General features: G+C 40.5%; 1 protein-coding gene across 1 annotated transcript in view; it reads left to right on the top strand.

The window, feature by feature from the left end:
• LOC125502625 (neurotrimin-like) overlaps window positions 1-20,775 on the top strand; it is an 87,737-nt gene extending 66,962 nt beyond the window's left edge. The window contains exons 6-7 of the mRNA XM_048661434.1: window positions 10,048-10,188; window positions 20,546-20,775. Coding sequence (XP_048517391.1) covers window positions 10,048-10,188; window positions 20,546-20,775 — 371 coding nt within the window. The remainder of the gene's footprint in view (window positions 1-10,047; window positions 10,189-20,545) is intronic.
• The last annotated feature ends 221 nt before the right edge of the window (window positions 20,776-20,996 follow it).

Below are 20,996 nucleotides of genomic sequence, written 5' to 3'. Positions count from 1 at the left end.
AACCTTTGTTCGCAGGAAGAGCTTACCTGTCAGCAGAGGATAGTAGGCCTGGAGCAGGTATCTTGCCTTGGATGTTGTGGCTGTCATTTGGTCGTTCCGTACTAAACGCTTGTCGTAGATGAGTCCAAGATAGATAACCTTGGACCCCCAGGAAAGCCGCGGTCCTGCAAGCTCTAGTATGTCTGGCGGAGTCTTGAAGCCTCTGGTGAAGAGAATGGTCTGTGTCTTCGCCGGATTGAACTCCATTTTCCATTTCCTGCTCCATTGTTGGACCTGGCCGAGATGTCTTTGAAGTCTAGCTTTCAAGCAAGTGCCCTTCCCTGCGGCAGTGATTGCCACATCACCTGCGTAGATGTAGCACTCTGTATTGGTGGTGGTTGGGAAATCTGCCATATAGATGTTGAAGAGGGCAGGGGCCAGCACTGATCCTTGGTTGAGAGCAGGTTCTCGATTTTAACCTGGAAGCTGCCTCCAGATAGGTAACTGCTGATGAGCTTAGTTTGGTATATACAGTACCACTATTACCTTCTTCCAGGTGGTCGGGAAGAACTGAAGATCCAAGATTGCATTTGCCACTGTGGTGAGGTTCTTAACTGTTGCTTCTGGAAGTTTCTTGAGAACCTCATTTGATATTCCATCATGTCCAGGATCCTTTTTTCTCTTTGCCCCCTTGATGATGTCCTGGATGATCTCTCTGGTGATTTTTCTGACTGGAGTGGGCTGCCAGTTTTGGAAGTAGGCGGCAACTATGTTTTCCACTTCCACTTCTTGCTCTGGGTGATCAACCAGGTTAACTCTGCAATGGAGCTCTAGATGGTTGGCAAAGAGCTCCAGTTTCTCTTTGTGGTCCACAGTTGAGATTCCGTTTTCTTGGATCGGTGGTATTAGTTGCCTTGGTCCTTTGATGAGGTTCCTGGCCTTATCAACTCATCCTGGCCTCGACAAAGCTCTTTGTTGGACTCGTCAGCCTCTATTTCGTCCATGCGAGCATTGATGCTTCCTTGATGTCTTCCTGGAGGCGGTTGACTTGCCTTTTTAGGTATGGATCTTGTATTCGTATGGCTCTGTGTCGTATCCGGTTTTTCTCCCTTAATTTGGTTTTTTTATCCAGGGAGGTATTTGGTCTGTTCGGTTGACCGGTACGACGGATTGGCTTGTTGAGGCTGCCAGGGCGATATTGAGGTCCCCTGTGAGCCTTTCGACTGCCTGGTCCAGGTCGTCCTCTGTTGTGGGCTCAGGGATCCTGCTGGAGCTTTCCAATGTGTGCTGGAAAGTCTGCCAGTTCGTAATCCTTTTAGTGACAGTGATACCGTTGCTTTGATTTGGTCCAATTTGTAGGAGTATCGGCAAGTGGTCCGACGACAGTTTCTGAAGTACTTCGGGGCTGGACAGTCTTCCTACGTTTTTATACAGGAATATGTCCAGTATGTCATCTCTGCTATTTTGAGTGATGTGGGTTGTCTCTTGGGGTGTAGCTATATCAAACATGTTATGGCCGCACTTTATACATTTTGGTTCTTGCTTCGTTTGATAGCATACGGCCTCTGGCTGTGGTGTAGTTGCATCCCCAATCTGAGTTTTTGGCATTGAAGTCCCCGCCACGTATTGTGGGCCGGTCATCCGGGAAAAGATTTCGAACATCCTCGGGACACAACGTAGCGCTTGGACTGACGTATACGGACCCGACTCTGAGCTCCATCTTTTCAATTTGGATGGCCACTATGGATTCCGCCAGTGTCGCCGGCTTGACTATGTCGTGATGCTTAATGGACCTTTTCACTGCGACTAGCGTGCCTCCGCCACTGGTGAGTCTATCATCTCTGTGTATCTTGTGGTTCTGGAGTGTGAACCTTTCTCCAGGCTTCATTAGTGTTTATTGAATTAGGCACACATTCACGTTGTATTTCTCCAGGAAGTCTTGGAGTTCAGCTTTCTTCCCTCCGACTCCATTGGCATTCCAGGAGACAACACACAGAGATTTAGGCCTGAGCAGTCTAGACATGACTGCTCATCAATGCGATCATCTGGGATTGCATCGTGTCCATGAACGTTTGCATTTGTGCTTGCATGGTCTGGATGGTTTTGGTCAGCTGTTCATGGCCGGTTTTGTTCCCTTGTTGACGTTGGGGGGCTTGTTGGGGCGGCAGGTTTTTCCTTGCTGCCGAACTGTAGCTCATGTTGGTTCTTGGCTGTGGTTGTGGCTTTGTTGTTGGCTGGGCTTGCTGGCTCGGTTTTTGCCTGCCCGGACTGCCCGTGTCCAAACAGCTGACATCTGTAGCACTGTGTCAGCTGTGTTTTTGCGTGCTGAGATTCCACTCTCACTCGCAGATTTCCGAGAGCACAAACTTCAAATATGGTCTTCTCGGTTTTCGGCAGTAGGACGAGTTCTATCGGAATGGGCAATCCATTTTTGCGCCATCGGACGATTGTGGTGGGGTGAAATCCGAGAGCAGTGAGTTCCTCCCGGATTTTTCCCTCGGTCCAGGATTCGACTACACCCCGGATGACTACTCTCAGCTGTTTTTCCTCCTCCAGCTGATAGGTGTGATATTGGTATTTGTTGTTGTCCAGTATCCTTATCATCATCCTGTAGTCATCTTCGGGTGGGGGGTGTATCCTCACTCCCTCTTTCGTGGTTATGCCACAGCCATAATTCACTTTTGAGTCCATGAGCTTTCTGATGATCTCGTCATATTTTCTCTTTTCTCGGAGGACAATTGGCGGGATTTTTGTCCTTCTTGTTGATGTCTGCTGGGCGGCACGGGTGGCCTGCTTTTTTTGCACCTCGTCATCAAGCTGCTGGGCGGCAGGGGCGGCCTGCTTCTTCATGACCTTTTTTGCTGGCTGCTGAGTGCTGGTCCGGGTCTGCTGGGCTGCCTTGTCTCTAGGCTGGGGCTTCCTCCCTGTGGACAAAGCACACTTTTTAATTGATTTGTCTTCCTCACTGGAGGATATGGGACCAATCCTCTTCCTCTTGCGACGGCGATTTGGGCTTTTAAAGCCCTCTCCGTCAGAAGAATCTGTTGACGGCCCGCTATCCCTTTGGGGGCCGTTGGGGGAGCCGCCTCCTCGGCGGATCCCTCAACAGCCTCGCTGTCACTGGAGGAGGCTGTGCCTTCCTCCATTTCCTCATCACTGGCTTTGCTGGTGGCCTCAGGTCTGCTGGCTCCCATCAGGGTCTCCGCGACCTGTGCGCGATCGCGCCAGAAGGCCACTTGTTCATTGACCTTTTTAAGGGCCTCCAAAGTGGCCTCCAGTTTAGCCTCCATCGCCTCCAACTTTCTCACGAACTCGTCCGTTGTGAGCGGCGCCATGGTTTCCTTCTGATCCTGCGAAAAGTCAAGACAAATGTTATGTGTCCTTGTTCGTCAGCTGTAAATCGCGCTGAGAAGCACAATGAATGCAACTTGGCCACAAGTAAACACAGTATAGCAGAATCACTCAAGTAAACTTCTAGCACCAACACTGAACTTTTCGAGCACGATGTTAACTGTTTGAAGACTCAAGTCTCTCTTGCCGTGGAGTGACTCTCCTCTAGTTCTCGTCGCTGCTTATATAGATTCCTTCAGGTAACCCAGATGGTTCTCGAAATCTCCAGAACAGTTGCAAAACTTCCCGCTTGTCAGTGTCATATTTGACAGTAAATGGGGCGCAAATGGGGCTCCCATTTACTGAAATACCATGAATTTCGATCCCCCCATTCCAAACGTGAGTACCCCAGGCCATTTCCGTTACACTGCCCCCCTTCTAAACCCTGATCGCCCTTGATGTGTTTCTTCTGCAACTTTACTTTCACAGCATATGGCGTGCAAAGGCAACATCAACTTTCAAAGTGCCTATTAAATACACGAGTTCCTAGTACTTTCATATTACTGATAAATGTTATTATACTGACGGCTTGTGCTTGGGTTTCGTTTAATCTAAAGAGTAGATTTCATAGCATCTTTAGTGCAACCTTTGCCTGTAGTACACGTTTCTGTGTTAAAATATATCTAAAATCTTCATTTTTTAAGTGCATTTAAACAATCATATCTTGTATGCATATATGTATATTCAATAACCACTTGATCGTACAACCTGTGAGCCTGACGGCGATTCCGGATATAGTTGCTTTGATGTGCAAAAACTTAATTGCGGGATAAGCAACCCATATTCAGCTTTCGAACACGCTGTAGTCTTTACTCGCAAATTAAGAAAAATCTGAATCTCAATCAACAATTTACCTAACCTAAAAATCAAAAGCTAATAGCTTAGAGTCTGCGCGTGCGCATTAAAGGGATCATATTCCTACGTTTAGCCGCCGCAAACTTAGTAGGTGGTTAGCTGAAACTCCAAGCTAACTCCTCAGATGACATTAACATACCCAGTTTGTAGCACGTGGGTGCATGCAGTATTCAAACATTGACATAAAAGAATATAAAAAATAGGTACTTTTTAATGGTACCAACTAAACTTTCATATCCTGTTTAGCTAGTAGTTTAGTCATAGTTTCCTATATTTCAAATAGGACCAACAAATAATCTCAAAAACGGTAAAAATATCAACTGGAACAAGTACCTATTTTTTGTTTATATATGCTATAACGAAAGATGGCCAAGAAAAAAGCGATATTAGTTATGATATCCTATTTAGCGAACTTCACAAATTCATGATATTGTAACGGAAATGGCCTGGGGTACTCACGTTTGGAATGGGGGATCGAAATTCATGACAGTAAATGGGGCTCCCATTTACTGTCAAATATGACACTGACAAGCGGGAAGTTTCGCACCTGTTCTGAAGATTTCGAGAACCATCTGGTTTACCTGGAAGAAATTATATAAGCGACGACGAGAACCACACAGGAGGGAGTGAAGTGACAGCAACGACCGGGTGCGGAAGAGATTTAACCCCGCGAGTCGGAAAAGCGAGTTTTTCGCCTGTTATTGTTATTGTTTGTGAAGTTGATGGTAATTTTGAAGTTAGTTTGTTCCTGTTTCGTAGTTAAAGTTGTACCGAGTGGAATAAAAGTTGGAAGCAGAAGAAAGAGTTTGATACTCGGCCATCCACGGTACAATATTCTATTTTGCAGCTAAGCATAAGGAACATAATGTTCTTTAGTTTCAGAGATAGCATGTAAACTCATCAGCATTAATTCAGTATATATTCTCACAAGCCTGTAATAACGAACAGTTGTATCTTGAAGCTGAAATCCATATCAATCGAAATAAAAATTGTTTTAAAGACTCCCTTTCCAAGAAAGTGTTTTAACTTATTTAAAACCTAAATAATGTCTGACGTATTAGCTGGCTCCGGACTATTGCAGCCAGCGCCCTCTAGAATCTACAATCTGGGTAATAGAAAGTTTAAATTTGCCCTTCTAAAAAACTCTCAAATAACAAATTTTATGATCACAATAAAACTGGATAAACATCCATTAAAAAAAAACGGAAATTCTATTTACACTTTGAAAAGGTGTATTTCGGAGTCTATTAACTTACAAATAAGACAAATTTATTTGCAAAGTAATGTTGTCACATTAGTTGAGGACCATCCTGTATAATAAATACAATTAAATACTGCCAAGTTACTCTGCTGTATCTGCTGTTATAAAATGCATTACTCAATATAAAATATGTATAAAAGCATTGTATAAATTTCCGACATAAAACTCTACTGCAAAGAGGTACTTTATGTAGCCATTGGAAAACAAGTTTAAAAGTTTTATTTGGTTATTATTTATAAACAAATGATATAATTTGTTTTAATTTTATAGAAGTAAATTGCTGAAAGTCTCAGGAGAACGCAAGTTAAGTACAGTCGCCGACACATAAAAGTACAAGATTAAAGAGTTCTGTAAATCTGACTTTCTAACTCGGTCTATCTTTGCGTCAACGACATAATACTGACAAATACAATTTCCTGTTATCAAAATGGCATATTCAAAAGATTTAAAAAACTTAAATAACTACATTAATAAAAGGAGCGGTGGTTAACGAACAATGTCTCAGCAGCAGCTGAGATTTGATAAACCGAAGTGCACAATTTTTAAAATTGTAAAGAAATTAATTAAATTGTCAATTGAAACCAAGTTAGTGACACACGTACATTTGATGTTTTTCACAATGCCTGGTTTACCAAAACTTGGAAAATCGCTCTTAGTAGTCGTCTAGTATAATGTGTCGTCAACTGTACATGTCCCCACATTCATTATTCTGATATTTTGTTTAATGTGAAAATACAGGGTGATTCAAAATTGGCGTCATTCCTTTTAAGAGGTGATAGAGGCTCCCTTGGGGAGTAAGAAAAAAAATATTGACATTTTGTTTTTCGAAAATTTCTAGAAGATATTAACAGTTGAAGATTTTGAAATTGTTCCATGTTTAATTGGTAGTATATTGGAATACTTGAGCATTCAAAAAGATAAATTACGATCTTTGCATCAAATTACGAAAAATTTTGATATCAAAAAGTTCTCTTCTACAATTTTTTGATGAAAAGGCACAGCGGCAATGATGTTTTCTGTCATTAACAGATAGTTACAGGTGGATAACCCTTGTCAATAATAACAATAATTTGTCAAACTGTGACTTACTTTGAATTTCCTTTCACGAATTTGCGGATCTGTGATTAGTTCAGGGGAAATGCTACAGTAACATAGCAGAACCTGAAAGATCTCACACCAACAAAGGGCGAGGAGAGTGGTTCCAGGAAAATAGTGGACGACAATTGATGTCCGGGTTCCAGGCACAGAAGAACAAGTATTGGACATAATTGCAGCAGGTGCCTTCCAGAGGCACTCAGAGCACAATACCTGACACTTTCCCAACATTCCTACCGCGTTTGTACGATACATACAGCACACGGAAATACAAATAGAGCAGGAGTTAATTAACTGAATTACGAAAAGCTGCTTGATGGATAATAAGGATGAAGAGTGGATAATAAGGAGATTACACAGGCATTAGCTTGTTTGGAGTTAACCATTCAAATGTTTGGTGTTGCATGGTTTATTTCTAAACGCCAATATTCGAGGTTATGAGAACAGGTTGACATTTCGAAAGTACGATCCACAGTCAAATCTTGATGAATTTACCGTTTATCCTTGTCTATCTTATTGTCACTGTATAATTCCATGGTTACCGGAGTTTTAAATAATTACGAACAGGTATTTGCGCAATGTTAATTAGGCAGATTACCTTGAAAAACATTGCTGCCGTATCTCTGATATAGTTTTTTGCAAATTTCTCAGTTTTTAATAACAATTAATTTCTTTTACTATTTTTTCTGTACTCTATAACAGCGCCAGACAACACCTCCAGAGGAATGACGCCAATTTTGAATCACCCTCTATAACATGGAAGTAAATATTTTGGTGTGATTTTATTGACGGGTTTCCTATGCGTGCTTTGCTTGAGTAGTCTTATATATGCTCATTATTGTATTTATGAGATCAAAGTTCCTGCGTTTCCAATTACCAATATTTTATAGCCACTGATTCTATAGTAGTTGGATTGTAAATCAAATACAACTCAATCAAACAAATTTATATGCGTCTTAATTTAAATTATCTAAAGTACCTTTAATTAAATTTAATTCTAATTTATTCTAATTTTAACTTGAGTCTGTTTCTAGTAAGTTTGTCATTTACAATTTTAGCCCATTAGACCATTTCTGACTATTGTTTTACATGTTCGGTTCGGTGCTCTTGAGGATGTTCACTTTTAATTTGACGAGTAAGATTTGTTTCCTGTTAACTTTCTTTTGTCTGCGTGATATCCTCCAGGTTGCTTTGTTTAATATTTTTTAGTGGCCCTGATGGTGAAGTAATTGTCGAAAGCGCTTGGCCCTTACATCCTTGGGTATACATACATACACACTTTTTTACATAAACTTGTTTCATTGAATTTCATCCAGTGTGCACACACCAACTTCTTCTTGTTATAAATCAAATAGCACGCGATTATAACTTGGTCTTTAATGTCTTGATTCCTCAGTACATAAAAGTCCAATTTTCAACTTTAACCGAAGGATAATAAACTTATGCCTGCAAAATGTGTGTAGGGTAATTCAACTGAGTGCTCTGAAAGTCCACTCGGGATACAGGATGATCCAAGAGATAGAGCGCACAAGAGAGCAAATATCGTAGCCATTATTAAAACGTCGACTGCATTTAAGGTATTGCCACTCTGAACGCCAGCATAGAAACTGTTGGCATCTAGCTTCTTACTGATGTTTTGAATTTTTAAGAAAGTTAGTTGAACTTGTTACATTTAGAGACCGCATATTTCCCATGTATCATTCCAACAAAGTGAGGAAAATTTTGCAAGCATCGTTAGCTAGAAAAGTTTAGAACAGGCATAAACAAGCCAACATTTCCAAACAAATGTCGTATTTTATTAGCGCTAAAAATGGTATGAGGAAACTGATGATGCGGAGTCTTATTTTTTAAGACATATTTAAGACAAGACTGAAGTGATGCCATTTTATACATTATCAGCTGTTTTTGTAGAACTAAGGTCTTGAGCTTTAAAACGTAGTCCCTAGAAAAATGGCGTGTTCAGCTTAGATCTTCAAATTAGCAAATTTCAAGTTCGTAGAACATTATTATTGTAAATGAAGTAACAATAGGACACCGATAGTAGACAACTGGGGTAAACTTTGGCCCTGCAAATCAATATGACTACTTCAATTCAACTGGATACCCATGCAAGTTTAACCTTGTTGGAAAGGTATTTCAAATTCCTGTATGGCCATACCTAGTTTAAGCTAGTTTACTTTGGCGGTTCTTAAACAACTATCATTAATACTTTTATTTTTTTAAATATTTAAATTATTTGAAAAAAGGTGTATTGAAACGATAATTGTTGTGTCCGAAAAACCCACCCGTCTTAACTTCTCAACCTGTTGCCAAAATTAGCTTAAGTACTTTAATAGGCGGCCAAAAATACTACGAACAACTGAACAATATACAGGGTGTCTGTTTTTGGAGCTCAATCATGGGGATCTTGCTAACCATACTAGATACGAGATTGGTTAAATTGGGACAAAGTTGCGCAGTCTAGAGCTTACTAAAATGCTCATTGAAAATTTTAAGCATTTCTGCTACTCTCGGAGATATTGGGAAAAAACCAAAATTTGACAAAAAAGTTTTTTTTTACCTTAGTTTATTTGACGCGGAAATTTAAAATAAATAATTCTTCATCATTTCAACTTTTTCTCTTCTACAACGTGGCGATGCTGTATTTAAAATGTGACTTATGGATTCTTGACAACCATCATCAACTTTGTTTTTTCTTATGGGCGCCATCTTGAATTTTTTGATGTTTGAATTCAGCTTTTTTTTATTACGATATCGTATCACATGTTAAGGTTCAGTCTTGCGGTTTGATAAAAATAACAAAAAATAGGTTTTTGCAAAGAGTGCTTTAAAAACACCCACTCTTTTGTTTAATGAACAGATTTTAGACAGTTTATGTATCTGTTTGAGAAGAATAAAAAAGAAATAAACTGTATTATAAATGTAACATAGGATGAAACTAAACTTTGAGAAACCGGTAAATTAAGAAAATTATAAGAGCTGCTCGAATAGTTCACCTTCCACTTCCAAGAACAGATCTATGTGTCTTCTTAATTTTTATAGTAATCTTAACACGTATCTTGTTCTAATTTTTGTCCTTAATGTTCTGAGAGAAGAATAAAAAATTATCTTTTTTGAAACATCTGGACAATGGTTCGATGTATTTTAGTGAAACTTGCTGTGAATTTTGGTTGAACCGGCATTTACCAGTTTCCAGAAGACCAATCCAACCATACTAAAAAAATTAAGAATTTACAATTAAAACAAGAAAATTAGAATATTCTTTTGAGACACCCTACAGCTGGAGGGCTAAATGTATTTTTCGTGGTTTCGGCACGACTCGCTAATATCAGTAACAAAATTTGAAGTTTCTAAAACAATTGCAAGATAGGAAACTTCTAATGCACGATCTACGTAAATTCCCTGTACACATGATGGCCAATGCGGTCATTTCTAGCGACGTCTATTTACAAAAACATTTATTACAGTTCCTCCAATGGTTTGGATAAAGAATCAGTTGGTAGGAGCATACGAAGGCCAGCAGATTACCCTCGAGTGTCATACCGAAGCATTTCCAAAGTCGATAAACTATTGGACTAATGACAACGGAGACATTATCACTCACAACAGTAAGTAACTTTATTTCACATTCCAGTTTATTATTATTCCACATTTGAGTTACGATAGCTTGTTTAGAACGCGAACTGAGTAATATCAAATTCGACGTGCTTCGAATCACTGAGACGAGGCTAAACGGTGAAACGAGTACCATCCTAGTCAGGCTACGTATTATTCGAATATTTAACAACTCGGAAATAACATCGCATATTGACCGCGTGGCTCTGCTCATTCACAAAAGAAGGCAATATCTAGTCAACAAGACTCTATTTGACATAATATTGTTACTAGTTCTTCGAACATAAGATGAATCTTAGATAAAACTCGTTTTAAATGGTGCTTAACGCTCTTGAAGCCAGCCTCCCATAGTCCACCAAAGTGCGGGGAATAAAGAGGAATGAAAGACCATTCAATTTTTTCGTTAATGCAAGATTCGATTAACTGATTTTGATTTCCTTTTAAAAACTTGCATAGTTCACGATTAGCCCCCACGAACGTTGTCCCATTATCGGAATATATTTTAGCGGGCCTGACCCGTCTAGATATAAAACGATGCAAAGCTAGTACAAAGGAATTAGAAGTCAACTCCGTTATAAGCTCTAGATGAATGAATTTCGTAGCAAAACATACAAATACGCTTACGTAGCATTTTTCTAAAACTTGACCTCGGTTTCTGCCAATTAAAAATGGACCGGCATAATCCACCCCGACCACTTGAAAAGGACTTGAAGGTTAATTAATGAAAGTAACGATCGCTCTCGGCGCAGATTGCCCATGATAGGTTCTACAAATGCTGGTTTAAAGCGAAAACAACGCAAACACCTTCGAGTTACAGATTGCTGGATAATAAGAGTTGGGGACCTGGATGAAGTAGCATCTTATGTTCATACTCAAATATCAATTTAGTAAAACTATGATTTGATGTCAGTATTACTGGATGTTTTTTTTATCAGAGGGCAAATCTGAGTGTTTTTGACGGCCACCTACACGTAACAATCCGTCTTTATCTAGAAAAGGAGTTAAGCTACCTAATTTGCGGGTATTAGATGTATGCCCATTCGAAATTGAACAATTTTGTCCGAAAAACTCTGAGCTTGAGCAGCCCTTAAAAGACAAATTTGCGCACGACCAATTCGGGTAGTGTAAGCGCATCAAATTTTCTTTCTTCTGGCCCTCTAGGACAATTTTGCGCAAACCTTAGAACATATCCAGTCACATGTTGTTGTCGCAAAAATGAAGAGAAACGGTCAAATGGAAAACTATTTGTTATAAGTGAAACTTCACTACTTACTAAAACCGAGACATTTTGTGGCCGCAATTCCGTCACATCCTCGGTTGCCGTTGAAGGTGTAAGCGGCCATGCAGCTTTATCAAAGCATAGCCAAGATGGTCCCTGTCACCACATTGTCGAATATTAACCATTTATTAAGGTGCGTACAGATCTGCAAGCCGAGCGGTTTGCGAACCGCTTGTGAACAGCTTATGAGCAGTTTGTTGAAGTTAATCATTACAACGAACGTCCAGCGATCCATGGGAAAACAACGAACCTCGAAATATTTTGCAATTCTTTCGTTAATCGTCGAGTGCCGGAGCCGGTAAGAAGCTAGCAAACAGATCACCTTTTTCTTACATTGGTCTGCATTTCTGTTTATTTGAAGACCTGTTTCTCCCCAAGCATCTTCTTTTAACCTTTTTTTAGCCTTTTAAAATGGTCCTTATGTTTGGGATCCCAGAGTAACATTTTGCTTTTGTATATATTAATCACGGTAAGTATATTTTCTTCAGGCCACTGATCCATAATTATTATTATTGAATTTAAAAAAATCAAACAAAATTAATCTGAGCGGTAGGTTCGCAAGCAGATTAAAAACGACGAACCAGACACGTCGCCGTCAAACTGTGAACTGAGAACGCCTTTGTGTTCGTCAGAAAAACCGACAGGAATCGGATCGTCGCGAGCGGTTTACAAGCGGTTTGTTCGTCGCTCGTAGCCACGTCTAAACTATGGGAACTAGAGATTCACAAGCGGTTCGCGAACCGCTCGGCTGGCATATCTATACGCACCTTTAGGAGATAATCCCTTTGATACTAATTCGGCAGGATTGTCTTGGCTCTATCAGTACATGAATGTCGGCGACCCGATTGCTTACGAACACTTTAAGGCTGCTAGGATTGGTTCGCAGCCGAGCCAAGACGATTGTTGGATCACTCCAAAGTGTGCATTGCTCAAATTCGCACTTAAGTGCATCAACTGCTTTCTTTACTAGCTTAGCCAATAGCAATGCCGCGCAGAGCTCCAACTTAGGAATGGTTAATGGTTTAATAGGGGCTACCCTTGACTTCGCGCATAGTAAATTAACCTTCGCATTTCCATGATGATCCGTTGAACGAAGATATACGCATGCCCCATATGCCTTTTCTGATGAATCAGCGAAACCGTGTAATTCAACGAAAGTGGAATTTTTAAATATTACGCGACGATTGATTTTTAAAGAATTTATTAATGGAAGCTCATTGTAAAACTCGTCCCAATCTTTTGCTAGCGACAGTGGCAGTACATCATTCCAAGATAGCTTATTGGCCCATAACTTCTGCATTTTTGCTTTGCTTGTGCACGGACTAAGGATCAAATATACTGGCAATAAAAGAAGGCGTGAATTTTCTTTGGGCAAATAAAATATCTATGTCATAAACTAATTTGTCATCGCTCCATGACCACGTCACACCAAGAACTTTAGAGTTTTCTTCTGGTCCAAATTTGAGTATTCCTTGAGATATATCTGAATCGTCAAGGTTCTGTAGCATTTCTGGTTTATTGGAGTGCCACTTCCTGAGCTCAAAACATCCTTTTTTTTAACTCGCTTGATACTTGCTTACAAATTTGCTGTATTTGCTCTATAGAATCAGCTCCAGTCAGCAGATTTTCAGATTCGTTGGCTAACTGAAATAAGCATCGTATCGCTAGATGACTAGCACTTGCATGGCCATAAGTCACAGTGTCAACTCGTAAGTTTTTAAATCATCGCCAGAATTTGATCTGCAAAGTATTCTCTGCAAACTTCTTTGACTTGGCTCTACAAGTATTTGACGCTACATCTTCATAATGTCCGCCGAAACAACAAAGGCGTGTGTTCTAAAACGAACAAGAATCGAAAATAAATCTTCTTGCAACACAGGCCTATCAATGTTATTTAATGAAAGCCCATTACTAGAAGGCGCTGAGGCGTCAAAGACTACACGTAGCTTGGTGGTCAAACTTATTTGCGAAATAGCCCGTGATGCGGCATGTAATACTGCACCTTTGTTGAATCGTTGACGTTTTCATTAGGAACTAAAGTCATGTGATCCAAAGCTTCATATTCTTTCAAAAAATTGTGATAGTAACCTTTCAGTAACTCGTTTCTATTTAGCTTTCGTTCCGTCGAATAAAATCGTTTTTTTTTGCAATGCTCCTTGATTCACCAAGCATTTCAGGGGATTGCTTCAAAGGTAAAGTTACAATAAAACGTCCGTTTTCAGCTCGACGAGTTGTCTATGCAAAACTTGTTTCACACTGAATTTCATCTTGAGGTAAGGCCTTAGGATTGCCAATTTCCTCCACTTCCCAACATTTGGAAAGCACGTTCTGTAATTCCAGATTTGCGGTATTACATCGAATATTGCAACGTGCGGTATGTGAGGTTAATCTTAAATCCATCGCTCCTGCTAAAACCCAGCCTAGTACTGTTTCTTGTAAGAACGGTAAACCTTTTCCTAATGTCATGTGATTTTGTCGCAATAATACCCAAAACAAATCTGATCCGATTAAAATGTCTATAGGCCCTGAAGATAGAAATCTGGATCTGCTAGCTTGATAGTTTTAGGAATGTTTAATTTCCGCGCATCGACAATATTTGCAACCGAAATGCTAGTCACTTCTGGGAGTACAAAACATGTTAACTCAGTTTTAAATTCAATGTGTAGAGAATCAATTTTTAATAAACACTTAAACACTTACTTTTGATACTTGACACTCGCTCAGTTAAACCAAGAACTGACAAATTTTTCTGATGTTTAGTGAGACCTAAACAATTACAAACGCTTTAGGAGACAAATGACGACTGCGACCCGCTGTCTAGTAACGCACGCGCATAGTGAACTTGATTATTTTGACTAAAAACTTTAATTCTTGCAGTAGACAAAAATACAAAAAATGAACAGCATGCATCCAAAGTACACTTGACAGCAGATTGTGGTCGTTCTCCTGGCTTACTTGCGTGCTAGTTTCGCATGCCACCATTTTGTCACCTGAATTGGTTTTATCTAAATGTAATAAAGTGTTATGATCTGCCATACATTTGCGACACGGTCCCATATTGCATCGTTTACCAAAATGATTATTTCGTAGACAGTTTTTGCACAATTTTTCAGATCGGATAAATTTAAACTTACTTTCCTGTGACAATTTAATAAATTTCTCACAGTAATAAATAGAATGTTCGTTGTTGCAAAAATAACATGAAACTTTACTACCCACGCAACTTGCCTGTCTGTTTCCTTTGAAACAATAATTTTTATTTTGCTTGCTTTTGGAATCCCAGCAAGACCCCTTCTGTTCTATAGTTTCTAAGATGTTAGCTTTCTCTTTTAGTTAAGTAAAAATTTAGTAATTTTAGAAAGCGTTGGAGATGTGCTTGGCATCGAAAATTTCTCTCATTCTATAGCTGTCTTTGAATCGAACTTAAAACTGATCAAGAAAATTAACAAGGTGTGCTTAAATGCTTACAAAATTGCTCAATTAAACTTCTGATTTTAGAAGATGACTCGTTGTTTATCATTTCTAACGAAAAAATAGCTCGAAGGTGGTTATGTATTAATAGCTTGGAATTATTGAATCTGCTCATTAAAGCGTCCCATGCCACCAGGTAACCACTGTTAGAAAACTCCACTGAATTGATAACTTCCGTTGCTTTGCCTTCAAACGAGGCCCTAAGTAGTGGAACTTCTGAACATTGGACAATTTAAGGTTGGAGTGGATCAGTGATTCGAAAGTGTCCCGAAATTCAAGCCAACGTTCAAATGAGCCATCAAAACAAATTCGCTTTCAATTTCCCCCTCTACCTCGTTAAATTGAGCAAAAACGTTCTGGATTTTGTGAATTGTTTCTTGAAAGTTTGTAATTTGAACGCTGGTTAAGGACTTGTTGAAACTGGCGTCAAGATTTTACAAATTTGATAAAACTTGATAAAAGATGACGAAGGGGCGTTAGACAAGGAGACACAATATGACGACAGTTTTTGACCTTAGCCTTAGAAGACGTGTTAAAATGTTTAGCATGGAAACAACCATACCAATATCGTGGAAGGCGTCGAATTTTTTAGGCCGTCGTTCGGTATAATTTCTTCTTGACGTTTCGCAAGCACACATATTCAGCAGAGGTTTGCTTAGACGCTTACACTGTTCTGATGGGATTCCTCGGGCGCAGTCCGTATTTATGCACTGGTTGCAATAACGTGGTTTGTGATGACGTGAATACATCCTCCGGTGTAATGGATTCTCCCTCCTGTTGTGAGCTGTTGCTTTTTCTGGCTTTTTTTGCGTTGGTGAGTGCTGGAAACCATATCCTGTTTAGCGCCATTGTCTCTCCGTGTGCCTCTCCGAAATAGATGTTGTGTGTTCTATCGCTGAGGGCGTCTTCCGCCACTGCCTACTTTTCCACATGTCCCAGTTTACAATTCCGTCGGAGTTCTTTTATTCTTGTCGCAACCGATCTCTTAGTACTTCCTATGTAGACGCTTCTACAGGAGCATGGAATCCGGTAGATTCCTGCAGTTGCGAGGGATCTTATGTCTTTAAGTGACCCTAGACATTCTCGGATCTTTGTTGTGGGGTTGTATCGATCATTATTGATTGTTGAAGGTACTGCATCCGGTTTTAGCTTCCATTTAGACTCGGGTAGATTCAAATGTTTTTCCTTGAGACAATAATCATCAACCGTATAGTGCTTGGAACATATTCTGGCCGTTTTAACATTAAATTTAAATTTCTGATAGCATCTGTGAACCCAAGCTTCGCAAACGTGCTTATTCTTGGGAAAGGAAAAAACCGGCACTCCGAAGGGTTCTTGCTTTTTCGGTTGTTATTACTTGAACATCCCACCATTGCACTATGCTCCATTGTAAAACACGGTTATTTAATTAAGTTTGTTATTGCACGTTAGCACGTGCGAACGTATCTAGTATTTACGAATGCATATAGGTACTTCACAGCCTCAGCCACTCGGCCGTTTTTGTCACTCGGTGACGTCATATCGATGAGAGAGATAGAACACAATCGACGCGTGGGCTTATTTTGTTAGTTTTAGTATCATGGTCTCCTACAGGTAACCCCGACGGTTCTCAAAATCTCCAGCCCAGGTGCAAGATCCCCTGCTGTAAATGGGGCTCCCATTTACTGGAAGACCATGAATTTTGATCCTCCCATTCCAAACGTGAGTACCCCAGGCCATTTCCGTTACAATACAATAACGTGTGTAGTGGAGGTGTTTGAGTAGTAGGTCAGGTTTTTTATTCAAAACATTGTACTTTTTACAAAGATGTTTTTTTATTTTCCGGTTTTGTGTGCCTCCAACGTGTTGTTCTCCGGGAACACAATTTATTGGTGTGGTATATGCTTTGTACCATCTTAAATAGTTTAGGTAGGATATAAAAATATCTCCTCAGTCTTTTAGTCCAGTCCAAATTATCCTTATATAAGATTTTATCATTCATAGATGCTTAACTTCAATTTCAAAACTACGACAATTGTCGCTACCAATATACATACCCGGCATGTATTACAAGCCCAGCGCTTCGCAAAATTTGGCTGACACACAGGATGCGACCGTTCTACCTGCCTGCCAAGGGTTGACTCTGATAGGACGGGAACCGGTATTATTCAACGTGGTATGGTCGTTGCCCAAAGTTAACTGCTCAAACGCGGGTTTTATTCGTTCAGTATTGCACAGATCAGAAATGCACCGTTCTCATGATTCTTGCGATCTTGCGACCAAAAGTTTAGCAACTCACTAGGTTTGGATCCTGTCGATGTGCTCTTCGTGAAAATACAATAACACTTTCCACTGGAAAAAAAACTAAATGGAACAGAGATTGAGAAGCAAAAAGACAACGGCACGCGGTGTTCCCAAGCGGTAACCCATCCAAGTACTAACCGCGCCCGACGTTGTTTAACTTCGGTGATCGGACGGAAGATAGATATATAGATAAAACATTTATTAATATTTACATTATATACAGACATTAATATATTAACAACAATAACAACAAATGACAGGAGCAAGCCCCTGTTAGTGCATGGCCAGATGGTCGGCCAGTTGCTTCTCTGTCTATGGTTTAAATGGGCGGAAAGTGGTCCAGTACCGAAGGACATTCGCGGATCCGCAATCACACGAAAACGTGAGGAGATCTTTAAATGGCGACTTTTCTTTCACTGGAAAGGCATTCATTAGGGAAACAAAGGTCTTTCTGAAGGGAAGCCAAAAATCCCTTTTGCTTCGACCTTTAAATTGATACTATCAGCCGTGGCGTTTGCCGCAGGCAGTAAACGATTTTATGACCTAGGCCACGCCCTTCGCTCCAATCGGAGCAAGTCTTGCCAGAAGACCTTGCACCGACCAAAACAAAAGAGCTAGGTTTCAGTCAGTCACGTCATGTTGGATATGTGCATTTCCAGCCTGCTATATGCAGACAATGTAGGTTTGTTGTCACGTTTTGTTATGGGATAAAAGCCTCATGAAACATGGGCAGTCGCTTATACACGGGGCCGTGAGTTGGGCGATCATTTGCTCTAATTTGGGTAAGATTTCGTGTTAGGACTGAGCCTTGCACTCCACTATGGTAAAATTTCGCAGAGATGTTATCTATATAGTCAGCTATATAGGGCACCCCTGTAGCTTCGTGCAGTTCGGTGTTTTTGGTGCATCTGTCAGCCGATAGGACGCCTCTCAGGAACCTATTTTGGGTCCTTTGAAGACGCCGTCTCGTGAAATCACTGACAGAATTCCAGATAGGGGAGCCGTATGTCAGTATGGGCCTGATTGTGGAAGTATAGAGCAGAAGCTTATTTTGAGGTGATAGGAAAGAGTCTGGCGCCAAAAGAGAGTATAACTTTCTTCGAGCCATGGCTGTCTTTTGTACCGAATTTGAAGCGAAGTCGGGCGTCTAGTCTGAATCCCAGGTATTTCACCTCTTACTGGCATAATGGGGGTATTTTGAAGAGAGACGAGAAGACAATAAGTTCTGTCTTCCTGGGATTCACTTTCAATTTCCGTACGTCGTCATCAAACTCAGGTGGTGTGCAATGAGAAATTTCGGTGCCTGAGCATAAAAAGACGACGTGTAAAGTGCGATATCGTCAGCGTAGAGTGCCGTTTTTGTAGTATAGAGCATCGGGATATCCGCTGTGTACAGAGTGTACAATTGTGGCGATAGAACAGTACCTTGCGGCACGCCTGCAGTAATGCGTCTTTTGGTCGAGGTAGAATTCTCCACCTTCACCTGGATTCAGCGGTTTTCAAGGTAAGACGCAATAAGGGAAACTAAGTATAGTGGGAGTGAGTAAACGGCAAACAACTTGTACAGTAGGCCGGCATGCCAAACTGTGTCGAAGGCCTTTCCATATCGAGGAGCAGCAGGGCCGTACTTTGAAGCTTGTTAAATGCTGCGTAGACATCTGTTACGGTCCTTGCAGTCTGCAGCGTTGTGTTATATTTGGGCCGAAAGCCAAACTGCTCGTCCGGGATTAAACTTCTAAGTTCGGCTGCCGCTTGCAACCTTAAAAGAATAACCTTCTCAGTTAATTTGCCGAGGGTGTTTAACAGGGAAATCGGCCTATAAGAGGCAGGATCAGCTGGGTTTTTGCCCGGCTTTAAATGTGAAATTATTACAGCGCTTTTCCAGTCCTGTGAGAAATGCTGTAGTTTCAGGATTGCGTTGACTATTTGTACTATTCGTACAATAGTTTTCCGCGGCAAGTTTTTGAGGAGTAGATATGGGATGCCGTCTGGCCCAGGGGCTTTTCGGCTAGGGAGACGCCGAAGACACGATTGTATTTCCGACGGGGTTGTAAGATAGGAGTGCAAAATCGAGGGGGGATAGGATACTTCCGTTTTATAAACAGCGGTCGGTATTTCTATCTCGTTATCTTAAGGGGATGGTTGGACTTTGTGCACCTCTGAAAAGTCTGCAAAAAGCTCACACTTGTCACTGGTGGAAATGTAACTCCTCCCCTATTTTTCCAAGAGCGGGGACGTGCTCATAGCCTTTTCGGAGGCTTCTCGACAGTTTCCCCAAAGAATTGTCACGGGGTGTTAAGTTTCGCAATTTTTCCTGTTAATTCCGGTAAGCGGAAATTTCGCTTTGAATGTCTTGTGCAAGCTTAGCTGTCATTATGCGATCGGCAGGCTGCCGAAATCGTTTCCAACGCTTCCTGATTCGATTTTTCGCCTTAACAAGGTCCAAAATTTTCTCAGGAAGTTTGTCACGCTGAGGCTTATTGGGCACTTTTCTGGCTAAAGCTTGTTGTGTCCGTTGTATATTTCTGGTCAGACCTTTTACTGCCAGCTCTAAAGCTTCGACAGTATCGATTTGGCCCGAAATACACGTCTGGTTTTGTAGTATCTTTTGATATTCGCGAAAATCGAAATTTTCATATGAGTATCGAAAGTCGTTAGCATTTGTGCGCTTTATATCTTTGATTTCAAGGTAAACGGGTAAATGGTCACTGCTGAGGCGTTTACTACCACCATCTCCGTGAGATTGGTGGCAATTTTGGCAATTCCAAAATCAAGAAAGGATGGATTCCTTCCATTGCTTCGATAGTGAGTTGGAGAATTTGTGGGCATAACAAGTAGGCCATTATCGCGAACGTAGTTGGTAAGAAACGTGCCAGCTACGTTTTCATGTCCAGGGTTATTAAAGTATGGATGGCAAGCGTCATGGTGTTTGAGTAAAATGGATCCACATCTGTGGCCTGTAAGTGTCGAGCAGTAGAGTATCCACAGTAAATCGACAAACCATCAGGAAACTCTACGCCAACGTTCTCTATTACTGACTATCTGTATGGCAGTCTCCTGTATGGTATTGTTGTATTTACTGCTATGGCAACTCCACCTCTACTACCGTGCCTATCGGGGCGCTCTAGCTGGTATCCTCGAATCTTGATTCGGTCTCCGAAGCGCAACCATGTTTCCACGATTAGCGCGTGTATACGGGTGATCAATATATGAATCAAAGAAAATGTTAAAAATGGAGGCGGCTTTGAATTGTGATTCAAATCAAACAACTTGGTAAATCCTGATACGGCAATTGATGCAATGGCTTTCGTTTACAGATGTAAAATATGACTCCTACATGAAGAGCTTTTCTTATTCAACGCACATGCAGTTGAACATAGACAATGTAGCACAGCCAGATTATGGGAACTATAAGTGCGTTGCGAAAAACTCTCTTGGGGAAACTGATGGGACAATACAAGTTTTCAGTAAGTATTCGAATGTTCTGCTACGAAATGCAATAATAAACGCAAATTTTAAAAATAATATGAATTTAATGGTTTGTTAATGATCGACCATTAGTCGACCAATATTGATTATTAACTTTAAATTTGCATGCATTCTCAGAGATACCGAAGCCGTCTTCGCTGACTGAACACATATCAATTGGTAAGAATGATCACCTATATTCATAAATTTTAAAATTGAAAGGTCATAACGCGCATATTAGTAGTAAGGCATAATTTACTGACAGTTTAATAAGAATCTTTCAAATATGCGTTTATTTCG

This window comes from Dendroctonus ponderosae, unplaced genomic scaffold, assembly GCF_020466585.1.
Source record: "Dendroctonus ponderosae isolate FM_Combo_2020 unplaced genomic scaffold, Dpon_F_20191213v2 Dpon_F_20191213_1, whole genome shotgun sequence".
NCBI classification, from domain to species: Eukaryota; Metazoa; Arthropoda; class Insecta; order Coleoptera; family Curculionidae; genus Dendroctonus; species Dendroctonus ponderosae.
The sequence above is the reverse complement of the archived record's forward strand: the minus strand, read 5'-3'. Positions and strand labels throughout refer to the sequence as shown.